This window comes from Akanthomyces muscarius, chromosome 3 (assembly GCF_028009165.1).
Source record: "Akanthomyces muscarius strain Ve6 chromosome 3, whole genome shotgun sequence".
Classification (NCBI taxonomy): Eukaryota; Fungi; Ascomycota; class Sordariomycetes; order Hypocreales; family Cordycipitaceae; genus Akanthomyces; species Akanthomyces muscarius.
In genome coordinates this window covers 4,134,753-4,147,138 of record NC_079243.1, presented here as the reverse complement: position 1 = coordinate 4,147,138, position 12,386 = coordinate 4,134,753, and the positions used below count along the sequence as shown (strand labels likewise).

Here is a 12,386-nt window from a genome sequence, read left to right as displayed (position 1 = left end):
GTACGTAATGTTTACATACAAGCACATAAGACATATAATTTTCTTTACTGTCTGGACTGTTGTCGTTTTCCTTGACCTTGTTGAACGGGACGAAAAAGAGCAGAAAAGCATTAGGAGGGGTCCACGCAGTTTCCATTTTGTCGCGATTAGTTGACGGTTGGCATTTGCTTAGAAACTGGGGGAAGGGGTCGGTTTGTTTCTCTTGGATTTGTCATTTTCGATTTAGCTTTCTCTCTACAAAAAGGCTAGTAGCTATAAAGAACATTACATTTCTTTTTTATTCATGTGTATCAACTACCCCCCTAGTAATCTAAAGAAAAGGAACGCCTTGAAGAAATGGGAATCGCTGCGAAATAGCAAATGCGGAAAAGACTTTTGCGGAAGAGCTGGCAACAAGAAGAACAAGAAGGACAGAAAAAATCAGTCCCGCGTCGGGCTCAGCGCCCTGTTGAAGCCGCCCAGGCGGTTCATGTACTGCCTGTACTCGGTCTTTTTCTCCTTCCGCACCGCGCCGACGTTGTTGCCCGCGACGCGCTTGTCCTTTGTGGTGCCGAAGCCGCCAAAGCCCATCATGGCCTGCATGGCGGCCATGTCCTCGTCGTCGTCGCCGCCTTCCTGCCCGATGATGGGCACTGCTGCTACTGCTGCGGCGGCGGCGGCGTTCTTGTTCTTGCCGGCAGCAGCGGCAGGTTTGGGGTCTTGGTCCATGCGGTGGTCGGCGTCGCGGGACGGTGGGCTGCGGCTTCGTGAGGGGGAGCGGCGGCGGCGGTCACGGCCTCCTGTCGGGAGAGGTTTGTTAGCACGGGTTAACTGTTATGTTTTGAGGGGGGTTGGGGTGGTTACCTCTGTGGTCGTAGCCGTCCTTATCGTCGTAGTCGCGCCGACGATGGTGGTCGTCGTGGCGTCGCGAGCTGTAGTCTCGGTCTCCTCCTCGTCTGTCGTTGCCGCCGCCACGGCCGCCTCGTCCTCCTCTGCCGCGACCGCGACCGCCGCGTCCGCCGTCTCGCTCGTCGTTGTCGCGACGGTGGTAGCTGCTGCGTCGGTCGGGGGAGCGGGAGCGATCATCGTGGCCGCCGCCGCCGCCTCCTCCGCGGCGGTCGCGCGACCTCGATCGGTAGTTGTTGCGCCTGCTGTCGTCGTCGCGCCGGTCGGAGGGGGCGTCCCAGTCGCGGCGGGCGTCGGGGCGACGACCTCGTCGTTGATCAGACATACTTTCTGGGGGGGTTTTCTGTGTGTCTGCTCTGATGGAGAAAGCTTTTTGGGGAGCGACAACTTTGTGCGCGGGTGGATGGTTTGGTTTGGAGATGGCTGGCGCGATCGGCAACGTTGGTTGATGCCAGGCTCCAACTTTTTTTCCTGGTCGCCGCACCCCACCCGCCGCCGGTGTAAGTGGTTTCACGCAGCTCGACAGTCGAAGAAGCATGCGATAATATCGATGGGAGAAATTTGAATAGTAAATAGCATGGCAACTCGGCCTTTTCGCATCAACGCTAAGTATCTCAGTTACGATGTAAATCGTGGCTTTAATGAAGAGGTCGCAAGTCACTTCTACGCGCACCAATCAGCTGTATACACCGTCGCCTCGTCAAGAGCCGGCCGTCAGACGCATAGGAGGTGAACCGGGTCATGGAGCTGTTGCGAGAAACCCTTGGTGAGAACGTGGGGGGCGCCTCCGGGCGCGCACAAGTAATTTAGTTTACTCTACACGACTAGTAGTTTCCCTCTTAAATCGAGCCGTGAGCTTTCCTAGATTGTGAAATACGCAATCGAAGAGCGTGGTCTCTGTCGGGAGGGTCGCGCGCTGATTTTCTACCCAAGTTTCGCTCTAAATTATGATCGCGATACTCCCATTCCTCGGCCGGTACGTCGTATTCCCACCTATCGTCATAGTACGTCCAGTCTGACGGATTTCTCTCTAACAAAGTAGACTGAAGCATCATGGGGCCAGACAGGCTCATAAGCCCAACGTCGTGTGCCAGAACCTGGAAGTAGGGACCTAGCGGCGACTCGTGAACCTGCGGCGAACGAACGCCGCAGATGATTTCAGTCAACGCCTCTTGCAACTGATGACTCGTATACTTGCCTTTATAAATGAGCTCTAGGTCCTCTACTATCTCATCACCGTCCTTTCATTTGGAGCTATAGTCACTGAAAAGCTCTCAGCCAAACTGAACGTATCCTTCCTTGTAGATGGATTCTACGTAAACGAGTTGCCAGTGGGCTGCAAGCGACTTAGTGGTGCAGCAAGGGAGGAGTGCCTCGTAATTTTCGCGGGATCCGGCGAGCTCTAAAGTCACGGGCCCCCGCGAACCTAGAAGCTACCGCTCCGTATGTTCTTATAGGTGTGAAGAGTGTTGCCTTGCCCTGTCGGATGCCAAGGTGCATCTTCATCGTAGCAACGCAGTGTCAGAACGGCCATTTCATATGTCCTTAGACAGCCCGTTACGTCGGCCTCAGCTGGTTGCTGGTGCGGGTGCATCATCACTCCGACCCGCAGCCGAACCGAGGCCTCCACCTGCTGCTGCTGGGCACGGCTGGCAACATAAGAACAAGAACCTGCGTACAGCAAAGTATTTGGCAATTTCGCTCCACCACACCATCCTACGGCCTGATGGAAGCTATCAGAAGATTATATAATTATCTTACAGGCTTGTATTGCACGGAACGATTTCAGAACGAGTGCGTCTTCTGCGACCGTGCGAATTTTGCCAACATACTCTATGAGGTACGCGTGGAGCGCCGGCACCGATCAATCGACGAGGGATACACTAATACAAGCTGCAAGGATGACAAAATAATCGCGATTGATAGCTTACGGCCTGCGGGCCAATATCACTGGCTCATATTGCCCAAAGTACATGCAGTCCGAGATATTGAGGGACTGAATCGCCAGCATATCGGTCTTCGTACGTATTGCAAATAGAATATCTGGCGTTTCTGTCACTAACCCAAATCATTTCTGTTAGTTCAAGCTATGGACCGTGTGAAGAAGCAGCTGGTTAGGGAGAAATGCCAAGGCATCTCTCCCTCTGCCATCATGTCGGGATACCATCGGGGGCGACGACAGCTTCTAGGGAATATATTCTGGCCGGATATTATTTCTATCCGCCATCTTCATCTTCATGTTATTGTCCGGCCGCACCTAGTTCCATGGCTATTCAAATACCCGCCATGGCTACCGTTGATGTGGAAATCGGACACTAGAGTATTGAAAGAGACACAGCTACTCTTGAGTTCAACTGGATGCATAACGTAGTGCTCCCTCACATGAACCACTTTGATATTTCTGCTTGTCCCTGTTTGATTTTGACTTTTTTTATACATATTTAATTTTGAACAAGGTAATACCCATCTAGTTTTGGCTTCTCCCGTGGGTTGCGTTGCGTTACGGCGATGCGCAGCCCCGTCCACGTGCAAGGCATGTGAGCATCGGCAACGATTGTCGAAATGTTTTGCGGTTGCGCACTGTAATAGTTGAAACATGCTTAATGGCAAGCGAAATCGAAAGATCCCACCAAGTGAGATTATTGATCAACGGTGGACAAGGCCGAAGCGGCTCTGCAGCCTTCCAAAAAGCCCCAACTTGCCAGGTACAGAGTTGGTAATCCGCACTACGTAGCAGGTGGGAAAAAATCTAAACACTCAACAGCATGGCAACTCGGATCTTTCGTATTGAAGCTAACTCGATTTTGATTTGAATTGTGGCTCCAATGAAGAGATCGCAAGTCACTTTTATCCGCACCAGCCAGCTGTTCCACACCGACACCTCGTCAAGCCCCGGCCGCCAGAGCAGGCGAAATGGCAAAACGCCCTATGCACCTTACTGGGATGCACTAGGCTACAGCAGACTCGGATAATGATGTAAATGTATGATCTTTATCAAGCAAGCCGTCTAATTGGGTAAGCCGACTTCAGCTCCTGCAGCGTTAGCCGCCCGCCTTTTCAGTGTGCCTTGCCAGAGCCTGACGCCCAACGCACGCGGACGTGGCGAAGCAGTCGCCGCAGCCAGCTGGCCAACATGACTATTCACCTCAAGCCCAGCAGCATCCTACCGCTTTTTCTCATTTCATCCATACAGAGTTTCCATCATCTCTGAAGATTCTGACCGCGCTTTACGTTACTCATTACTAGCCGAGCTCTCATTCTCAGCAATGGCCGAAGTGGTAGGCGTTGTCGCGGCGGGCGTCGCCTTTGTGGAGGTGATTCCCAAGATCATCTCCGGCACAATGAAGTTAAGAAATATGTGGGAGGACTTCAAGGAGGTTCCGGACAGCATCAAGTCGTTGTCTGTCCGAATTGAGTTCTATGCCTTGGCACTGAAGCCCATGGATCTCGGCGTGAACAGCCCAACCCTGGATGGGGGACCATGGGCCAGTAGCGTTGGCGCCAGGATTGTCGTGCAATGCCGTGAAGCTGTCGAGGTCCTGTCAAAGTCAGTTGACGACGTGTCACAGGAGCTCATGTCGGCAAAGCGGATGCGGAGGACGGTGCTCAAGGGCAAATTGGTTCTCAAAAAGGACTTTTGGGCAAAAACTGAGGAGAGTTTGCACAGAGTGGCGTCCATGCTTTCGGTTGCTATGGACCTAAGAATAATGTTAGTGATACAGATTAACTGTGCATACATATGTATCATTCGCTAAGAGAATTGAGCAGCTCATCGACAGACCGAGTATTGGACATGGTCATATGTTTGTCACAAAAGAATGACCAACGTGGACAGGTTCAGGATCTGGATCAAGTCCAGGAGGAGACGCACAAAATACCGAATCATCAGCTTCTGATCCGGAAACCAAATGCTCCCGTCGATGAAAAGCAGTTTGCATTGATGAGCAGTCATACGGGGGTGTCCATGATTGGGAGTATTGGTTTCGACTGGACACGATCAAGTGACGGCAGTCGACGGCGAGGTACACCACGGTCGGAGGGCAGCCTTGGTTGCGACAAATACTACTTCCAGTTTAAGCCACCGAATTGGCTCACTCGAAGAGCATGGAGCATAGCGTCCGCACTCAGTACTGGTGGTTTCGATGTCAAGCTTCGAGCATACTCCGTCGTGCCAGAGGATTCACCAGTTATTGAGTATGCCAAATGTGGAGACATCGAGGGCTTATTGGACCTCTTTGACAGAAAGCTTGCATCGCCCTTTGACGTGACCGAAGACGGCTTTAGCTTGCTAGACGTGAGTTCAGAATTGTGAAACTATTGATGACTCAGCTGATTGAAACTTAGTTTGCATTGTTGTGCGCCCAGACTCAAATCGTTGCGGCGATGGTTGACTGGGGCCTAGACTTGTCCCAATTCTTTGACGCTGAGAGAGATTTTTCAGGGTGGCAATTCGTCTTTGTCAAAGCGAGGAAGTCCCAGTCGGAATCGCTCTTACAAGCCATCCATGAAGTTGCACTTGCCAACAACGTCTATGATGATTACGCCGACTTTTGGCTACAGCCGGTCGAGTTTCCCGAAATCAATATGGCGAAAGTTTTTTTTATAACATGTCCTAGTGCTCTGAAGTTCTTTTTACCATACCTCCGCCCCGGGCATTACCGTCTGCCAGTCCAGGATCGTCTTTTTCTTTCGCCTAGGCTCCTTCTTCTGGCAGGCATAGACACTCTGCGATACGTCTTGTGGGTCGACGGCAAGGTGCAAAAAGAGGACATCCAGGCCCTTGATGCGGATGGATTTCCTCTGATTAGGTTTATTATGACAGGTTACGGCTGCAAACATGGTTCTGCGATAGCCTTGAGTCGATATCAGGGCTGGCGGCAGCTTCGACGAGACATCTTGCCATGGACAACTTTGCTGCACTCTTTTGACGAGGCGGCAGACAGTCTCTCGACTTCCCATGTTTCTCGCTATCTTTGGCAAGAGACAGTCCTTCATGGGATCATAGAAAAACAAGAATGTGGCTGTGCTATTTGTATAGAGTCTATGACATTCTCCCGGTGGAGAAGAAGAACTGAGCACTCACTGCAGCAGTGGTTTGAGGATTTACAAGAAGCCGGCATTGATCTGAACGAATACGGCAAGATGGAGTCAAAGATCTTTCGTGAAATCGATGGGATCAAAGAGATCGTGTACCATCTCTTCAAGGACGAGCCTCGTTTCAAGCACGACCGTCATTGTCATTCATGGTGCTCCCTCGCTGCTTTCAGCTACGGGCCGGAACCAAAGGACTGGAAATTTACATGGGAGTTACAGTGGGAGGAAATGGTTGGTCAATTCTGGGAACTGATTGATAATCCGCCTCTAAAATTGCCTGGCGCGTGGGTTGACTGACGCTATCAGGGCTCCTAAGCTGGTACGAATAGGAAAAAATGCAGTTGCGGCAATGGTGAAAACGTGCTATTCTTGTTTCCAGGAGCGAAATGGTAAGCTTGGTAACTTTCTTCCTCTTTCCTTCTGATATCCAAGTTCTTTGTGTGGGTTGTTGGCTTATTACTTGCGCTATATATTTCCAAGCCCTGTTAGTTGTACATGATACTGAAAACTGTTAGCGACAGACAGACAGAGCTTGCTCACGATCGCTCGGAGAAGTGCACCATTGCAAGCTTGACATATAGAATCAATACTTACTTGAACGCAACACGTAAGTCCAGCAACTATGCTTAGGCTATACTTGGCCCGCAAAACGTTCACCGTGCAGACTCGCCGCTGCTTCCGTTCAAATAGTCGGAGACGATATTGTTTCAAAGCTTGCCAGCTGACTCATATGCATCCGACAAGTCGCAAACATATCAGATATTCTACCAGACTTAACTTGCGCGAGATTTCTAAAAAAAGAACTAGCCTCGAAAGTCCGCGGGTCATGTCAATATGCCGGCAAGCAACGCAAAGGCCAGAAGCCTTCACGGGAGAATCTCAGCCTTGACACCGGCATTGCTTTTAACAGGCGAACACATCGGAACTTAACCGTCAAAATACTGAAAAAAGCTGGGTAAACCGTTGCGGACATTTAAAACAGCCTCACATTAATCTCGGCGATTTTCGTGCCACAAGGCTTGCGCAGCCTCGTCTTTAGCGTGGCATCTCAGAACAGGTTCACCACTTACGTATGCTTCACGGGTGCAACGGCCGATGTTAGGCGACTATTACACCAACTCCTCACTCTCGCAAGTCTACCTAAATTTTTATGCATCACGCAAGCTCAGACTGCAGCTAGGTCAAAGTTTCGATTTCTAGAGATATATCCCGAGCCATGAATTTTACGCCTGTGGCGAACTCTACCGCCTCGTACTGGCTCTCGGAGCCGCACCGACTAGCCAGCTTCTGCTCCTCCGCAACCGTCCCCAAGCAGGTCGACATTGCCATTATCGGCACGGGCCTCGCTGGTGTTGCCACCGCCTACCATATCCTCAAGAACAGTGATCCCCAAAAGCGTCCATCCATCACGTTGATCGAGGCGCGGGATGCCTGCTCAGGAGCAACGGCGCGCAACGGCGGCCACATCAAGATCAAGCTCGCGTCGCTCAAGGACTGGTACGAGAAGCATGGCGTCGATGCCGCCGCGGAGCTGGTTGCGTGGTCGGAAGCGCAGCGACACTGCTTGCAAAAGATTGCCGAGGAAGAAGGTATCGAGTGCGAGTTTCAGGTCCGGCGGTCGTTTGACATGCTCTTTGACGAGGAGCATGCGGTTGGATTGAAGAGCTGGTTGACTACGCGTCAGAAGAAGGGCGTTACCTGGCTGAAGGATATGCAGTGGGTAGAAGGGCCGTATCTCGATAGGGTATGTGCACAGAAGAACTATAGCGAATATAAGAATCAGGGAAAGTGGGCGGATCACTAACATATGTCTGAAACAGATTACCGGCGTGAAAGGCGCTGTTGGTGCCTTTAGCTCTCCGGCCATTTCGCTGTGGCCGTACAAATTCGTGATTGGTCTCCTCGAGCGTGTCATTGAGCTCGGGGCCACTCTACACACCAATACACCCGTCGAATCCATTCAAAACCCGAATACTGAAGGCTCACCCGTGATCCTGTCAACATCAAGAGGCGAGGTCCGCGCTAACAAGGTCGTGTATGCCTCCAACGGCTACGTCGCCGGTCTCCTCCCGCAATACCGCCGCGTCATCGTGCCCATCCTCGGCCAAAACTCGAGAATCGTCCCCAACCAAGCCACCCTCGACCGACTGTCAACCATCGCCACCACGTTCAACTTCCACTACAGCACGGCGTGGGTCGACTATCTCAATCCTCGCCCCGACGGCGCCGTCATCCACGGCGGCGGCGGCCGGAGCTTGGCGCCTGACGATCGCAGTGGTAAAGGGCTCAACTCGAGGTTCAACTCGGTGGACGATTCTCGATTGCTCAATGATCAGGTGGCGGAGGATTTCCGGGCTTTTGATGAGCAGCATTTCTATGGATGGGAAAACAGCGAGGCCAAGGTCGGCTCGACATGGACTGGTGGCAAGTGGAATCCCAAATCAATTCTTCTTATTCGATTGGCGTTGCTAACGTTTTATAGTCATGGGAATCACGAAAGACGGCCTTCCTCATGCTGGAAGGGTCCCAGGGACCAGCAACCAGTGGATTCTGGCAAGGTTCAACGGCGGTGGCATGTTGCTGATACCGACCATGACGCAGGGCATCGCGAAGATGGTGGCGCAGGGTGAAGAGCTGGAAGATACAAATATACCAGCGCAGTTCAAAACGACAGAAGCAAGGCTGTCTAATATTTTTACTGAGATTTCGGAATAGGAGCACCTCTCCCTGCTATACGGATCCAGCGCGGTCAGCGCTTAGGGGCCCGACGGTCAGCGCATAGATAGCAAATGGCCTACCCACTCACTCTATATTTTAACATGTACGAAGTAAAACTACTTTGAGGCGCAGTACATTGCACTTGCCAATTCAAATGTGCCATGTTCGATCCAATGCGTTCATTCACGGCGCACGAATACAACAACCCAGACTTTCTAAAGCTCAGAGCGTCGTGGTCTACAAGAAAATGATGCAAGGAGAGGTTCGAATCTACCTGAGCCGACCTGGCGCATAATTTTTAGCACTGTGTCACCTTGCAGTGCTTCTCAAAAGCTTCGCCATGGAAGGCGCACCTTTCCCTGAAATTGTTCCAGTAGGAGTCGGGTTGGCCGCCCAGGTCGCAATAACTCTGAGCTTTATTGTAACAATGGCTCATGCAATCTCTGTCCGCCGGATACGTGGGAGTGTCCCCATGAAGAACTTCATTACACGTCACAAGCGTGGTTTTGTAGTCTTCGGAAGCGGCGTTTTCGTCTCATCTGCATCGAAGACCTTCCATGGCTGAAGCTGTGCCAAGCAAGAGAAGGAAGGAAAGAAGCTGCATGTTGTAGGGTACGGCTGAATAAAGTTTCTCAAGATCGCCGAACGAGAATCTGAATGGTAAACCTGTTTCTTAAAGACTCATGTCCCAGTGCGCTGCTGTAGGGCTTCTTATAGTTCAATTGTCAAGCTGGCTCGGCCGTGCGCCGGGGCTCTTACTTGAACTTTGGACTTGTTGGCTGGTAGACTCAAGGCCTGCCTATCTTGTACGCTCGCCCAGATCCGAGACATTCAGCAGGTTTTTATACTGCAGCTGGCCATCTTTCATTTTTTTTTCTTTTTACATTTTTGATCAGATGGTGCATCCGTGGTGGTTGCAGGATGGATGGCAGATTCGCCACAGGCATGAGGTCTCGTTGGAACACGCCACAGCAAGAAAGGCGCGCGCGCAGAAATCTTTGTAGCGAACCACGAATGGCATGAATCAGTGCAGGCGCGTCGTAGATACCCTACAGCTTTCTAGAAACCAGATGAATCTGCGCCGCGCGCCGCGCGAAACAACAGTACGAGCAACAGAGGTGATGCGCTACAAAAAATCAGAGCGAGGCGATCCATTCAGTCATCAGTCAATGACAGGGCTGTAAATCAAAGGCAGCATGTACATTGTACCCTACCATGCCATGTCTCGCATCTCGCAGCTCAAACACCGCTGTATTCTTGAAGAGTATGATATGCCGTCGAAGCCATAGATAATATCTGTAGGCGACTACTAAGCTCTCGCTGTTTACTGCACTAGCCGAAACAAAAATAATAGCAGTGTCGTTTACAGACTCACTGCGATACCTCTGGCCAGTGTTAACGCTCAGAGGCAATAACTGAGTGCAGTGTCTCGGCTCGGTCACATACCTAGATACCTGGGGAAGACTCTTGTGAAGGTTGCTTCAGCTGGTGCTTGGCAACTTGTTTGATCGTCATGGGCGCGATAGAAGAAAGGTAAAACCAGTTGGTAGTGTGAACCCGTCTCAATGTAAGACGGAAAATTTTGAAAAATGACCGTACCTTTGTCGCCAATATTGTTCTCAGGCGCAAAGGGAGGGGGGCAAGCAAGCGGCTTTCTTCCGAAGTCAGAGCACCCAAGGGGTTTACTTGTTGCCAATCAGCCATGGAAGCTGGACTGGCCTTGGTGAATTACATCTGTGACAAACTCTGTCGCCGCAGCTGCCTCTGATGCCGCTGGGTGCTCTTTCGAAAGTTGTCGCAATGGAGGATGAGGGGCGATCAGGCAAACTACAAGACGTATGTCATAGGAGACACTGAGCCAGGATTCTCTTGTCCTCAGAGACGGCACATCGCATGGATCCGAATTTTATTTAGACTACTATCTTTGCCAAGTCAATAGAAGATGTGAGGCGGATTGAAGTAGGGAAGTGTCAATATTCGATTACCCCGGAGTAGCCTGCTATAAGTTGCAAATGGATATGTACAATGTATGAGTATGCCACGCCCCCCAGCTCTTTTGTGTGTGTCCTTAAATTCTCCCAACGCCTGATCCCAATGATATCGTGTCCGCCACCGCGGGTTCATGAATAGTGGTGGTTTGCCGCGGTCTAGTCGTCAAAGCCGTTCCACGACTTCTCGTCATCTGACGGTCGACGGCCCGGTGTATCTGGCCGCAGGCTATCGTTGTCACCGCGAGCGGCAGCTTTCCTGGGTAACTCCTCGGAAGGAGAGCGACGGCGCTTCTCACCCTTTGCAGGACTGGTCGGGCCGCTACCATTTGGGCCTCGCGGGTGCGCTTTGCTAGGGGCGGTCGCACCATTCGTTTTGGCGTCAGCAGCTGTCCAGTTGCCACCTGGCTCGCCGTTCCAGCGGGCCAGCATGTCGGCGACCTGCGGGCCCCAAACCTCCTCGCCCTTGGCCAGGTCATCGTACTCGAGGCAGTTGATGCCGCCGACGGTAAAGTCGCTCTGTCGCGTGCGGCAGAGCTCGGCCATGAGCCCGGCCGAGTCGAGCTTGGCGCCCAGATCGTGGCAGAAACTGCGGATATAATATCCAGATGTGACGGTGAGTCTAATCTTGGCCGCGGGAGGGCCTTCGTCGGTCCAGGGAGGCGGCGTGTTTTTATCGGGCGCGGGCTGCACAAGATTGGAGCCCTTGGTCGAGTGTGTGGCAGCCTGGGGGAGGGCGCCGAGGGCGCCCGACATCATGGCATCTTTGGAGTTACGCTGGCGAGACGGCTTAGGTGAGTCCCGGATTAGGTCATCTTGGCGCTCCTCAAATTTCTTCTTAAACGACTCATGCGCTGCTATCGCTTCATCGTCTTCGTGCTTTTCCTCAGGGGTGAGCTTTTTGGCCGTCTCTTGCGACTTCTTGAGGCGCCAAACCTGCTCGGCCAGGTTGCGCTCCGAGGCAGAGGCTTCCTCGGTAGGCCAGCGATGGTTGTGTTTGCCGGGCTCGTAAAACTCGACGAGCTCCAGATCGAGTACCTCGACTTCGCGGCCCTCAATCTCTCTAGGAATCGGCTTGCCCTCGCGCGCGTATTCGTACAGTGGCTTGCCATTCATCTTGAGGGCGGAATACAGCGGTGGAATCTGAGTCTGCTTGCCCTTAAAGGACTCGAGCGCCTCCTGTAGCTTCTCTTTTGTAATGTGATCGTAAGGTCGCTTGGAGAGGACGCGGCCGACGCGGTCGTAGGTGTCGGTGCTGGCGCCAAAGACGACGACAGTTTCGTATGCCTTGGTGCAGTCGAGGAACTGGGACAGCTGCTTGGTGCCGGTGCCGACACCGAGGATGAGGACGCCGGTGGCGAGAGGGTCAAGGGTGCCGCCGTGGCCCATCTTGACCTGCGACGCCCTCTTCTCCTGTCGGCGGCGCTTGAACTGGCCGCCCGACTCCTTGAGGCGGCGCGCAACTTCGTTGTCGAGCATGGGTTTGAAGAAGTTGGAGGGGTTGAAATGCTGCTGGCAGACGCGGATGACCTGCGCAGAGCTCTCGCCGCAGGGTTTGTTGATGGCTAGAAAGAGCGCACTGCAATTAGCGTGTTGCCGCGGTGAGGCAGATCGCGGGGAGGGAACGGTTGAGCATACCAAATATGCCGTCTCGGGCAATTTCAGAGGCCATCTTGAAGGGTATTCCGGCCCGGCGCATAC

The 12,386-nt window shown here is 52.5% G+C and overlaps 7 protein-coding genes across 7 annotated transcripts; 5 read left to right on the top strand and 2 right to left on the bottom strand.

Annotated features, from left to right (window-relative positions):
* Positions 1-420: 420 nt before the first annotated feature.
* Positions 421-1,210, bottom strand: LMH87_002749 (uncharacterized protein; the record flags this gene model as incomplete). The annotated part of the gene is made up of 2 exons (XM_056194255.1): positions 421-779; positions 844-1,210. The coding sequence occupies 2 exons, from the start codon at positions 1,208-1,210 to the stop codon at positions 421-423; spliced, it is 726 nt and encodes a 241-aa protein (XP_056051211.1).
* A 1,401-nt stretch (positions 1,211-2,611) lies between these two features.
* LMH87_002748 (uncharacterized protein) lies at positions 2,612-3,256 on the top strand (the record flags this gene model as incomplete). Its single annotated transcript, XM_056194254.1, has 3 exons — positions 2,612-2,725; positions 2,786-2,906; positions 2,967-3,256. 3 exons carry the CDS (start codon positions 2,612-2,614, stop codon positions 3,254-3,256), a joined length of 525 nt encoding a protein of 174 aa, XP_056051210.1.
* Positions 3,257-4,151: 895 nt separating this feature from the next.
* On the top strand, positions 4,152-5,582 carry LMH87_002747 (uncharacterized protein; the record flags this gene model as incomplete). The annotated part of the gene is made up of 4 exons (XM_056194253.1): positions 4,152-4,594; positions 4,654-5,179; positions 5,230-5,448; positions 5,502-5,582. 4 exons carry the CDS (start codon positions 4,152-4,154, stop codon positions 5,580-5,582), a joined length of 1,269 nt encoding a protein of 422 aa, XP_056051209.1.
* Positions 5,583-6,027: 445 nt separating this feature from the next.
* On the top strand, positions 6,028-6,276 carry LMH87_002746 (uncharacterized protein; the record flags this gene model as incomplete). The annotated part of the gene is made up of 1 exon (XM_056194252.1): positions 6,028-6,276. The coding sequence occupies one exon, from the start codon at positions 6,028-6,030 to the stop codon at positions 6,274-6,276; it is 249 nt and encodes an 82-aa protein (XP_056051208.1).
* Positions 6,277-6,474: 198 nt separating this feature from the next.
* Positions 6,475-6,938, top strand: LMH87_002745 (uncharacterized protein; the record flags this gene model as incomplete). The annotated part of the gene is made up of 2 exons (XM_056194251.1): positions 6,475-6,586; positions 6,724-6,938. 2 exons carry the CDS (start codon positions 6,475-6,477, stop codon positions 6,936-6,938), a joined length of 327 nt encoding a protein of 108 aa, XP_056051207.1.
* Positions 6,939-7,195: 257 nt separating this feature from the next.
* LMH87_002744 (uncharacterized protein) lies at positions 7,196-8,694 on the top strand (the record flags this gene model as incomplete). The annotated part of the gene is made up of 3 exons (XM_056194250.1): positions 7,196-7,723; positions 7,800-8,403; positions 8,462-8,694. 3 exons carry the CDS (start codon positions 7,196-7,198, stop codon positions 8,692-8,694), a joined length of 1,365 nt encoding a protein of 454 aa, XP_056051206.1.
* A 2,150-nt stretch (positions 8,695-10,844) lies between these two features.
* On the bottom strand, positions 10,845-12,357 carry LMH87_002743 (uncharacterized protein; the record flags this gene model as incomplete). The annotated part of the gene is made up of 2 exons (XM_056194249.1): positions 10,845-12,250; positions 12,324-12,357. 2 exons carry the CDS (start codon positions 12,355-12,357, stop codon positions 10,845-10,847), a joined length of 1,440 nt encoding a protein of 479 aa, XP_056051205.1.
* Positions 12,358-12,386: the final 29 nt, after the last annotated feature.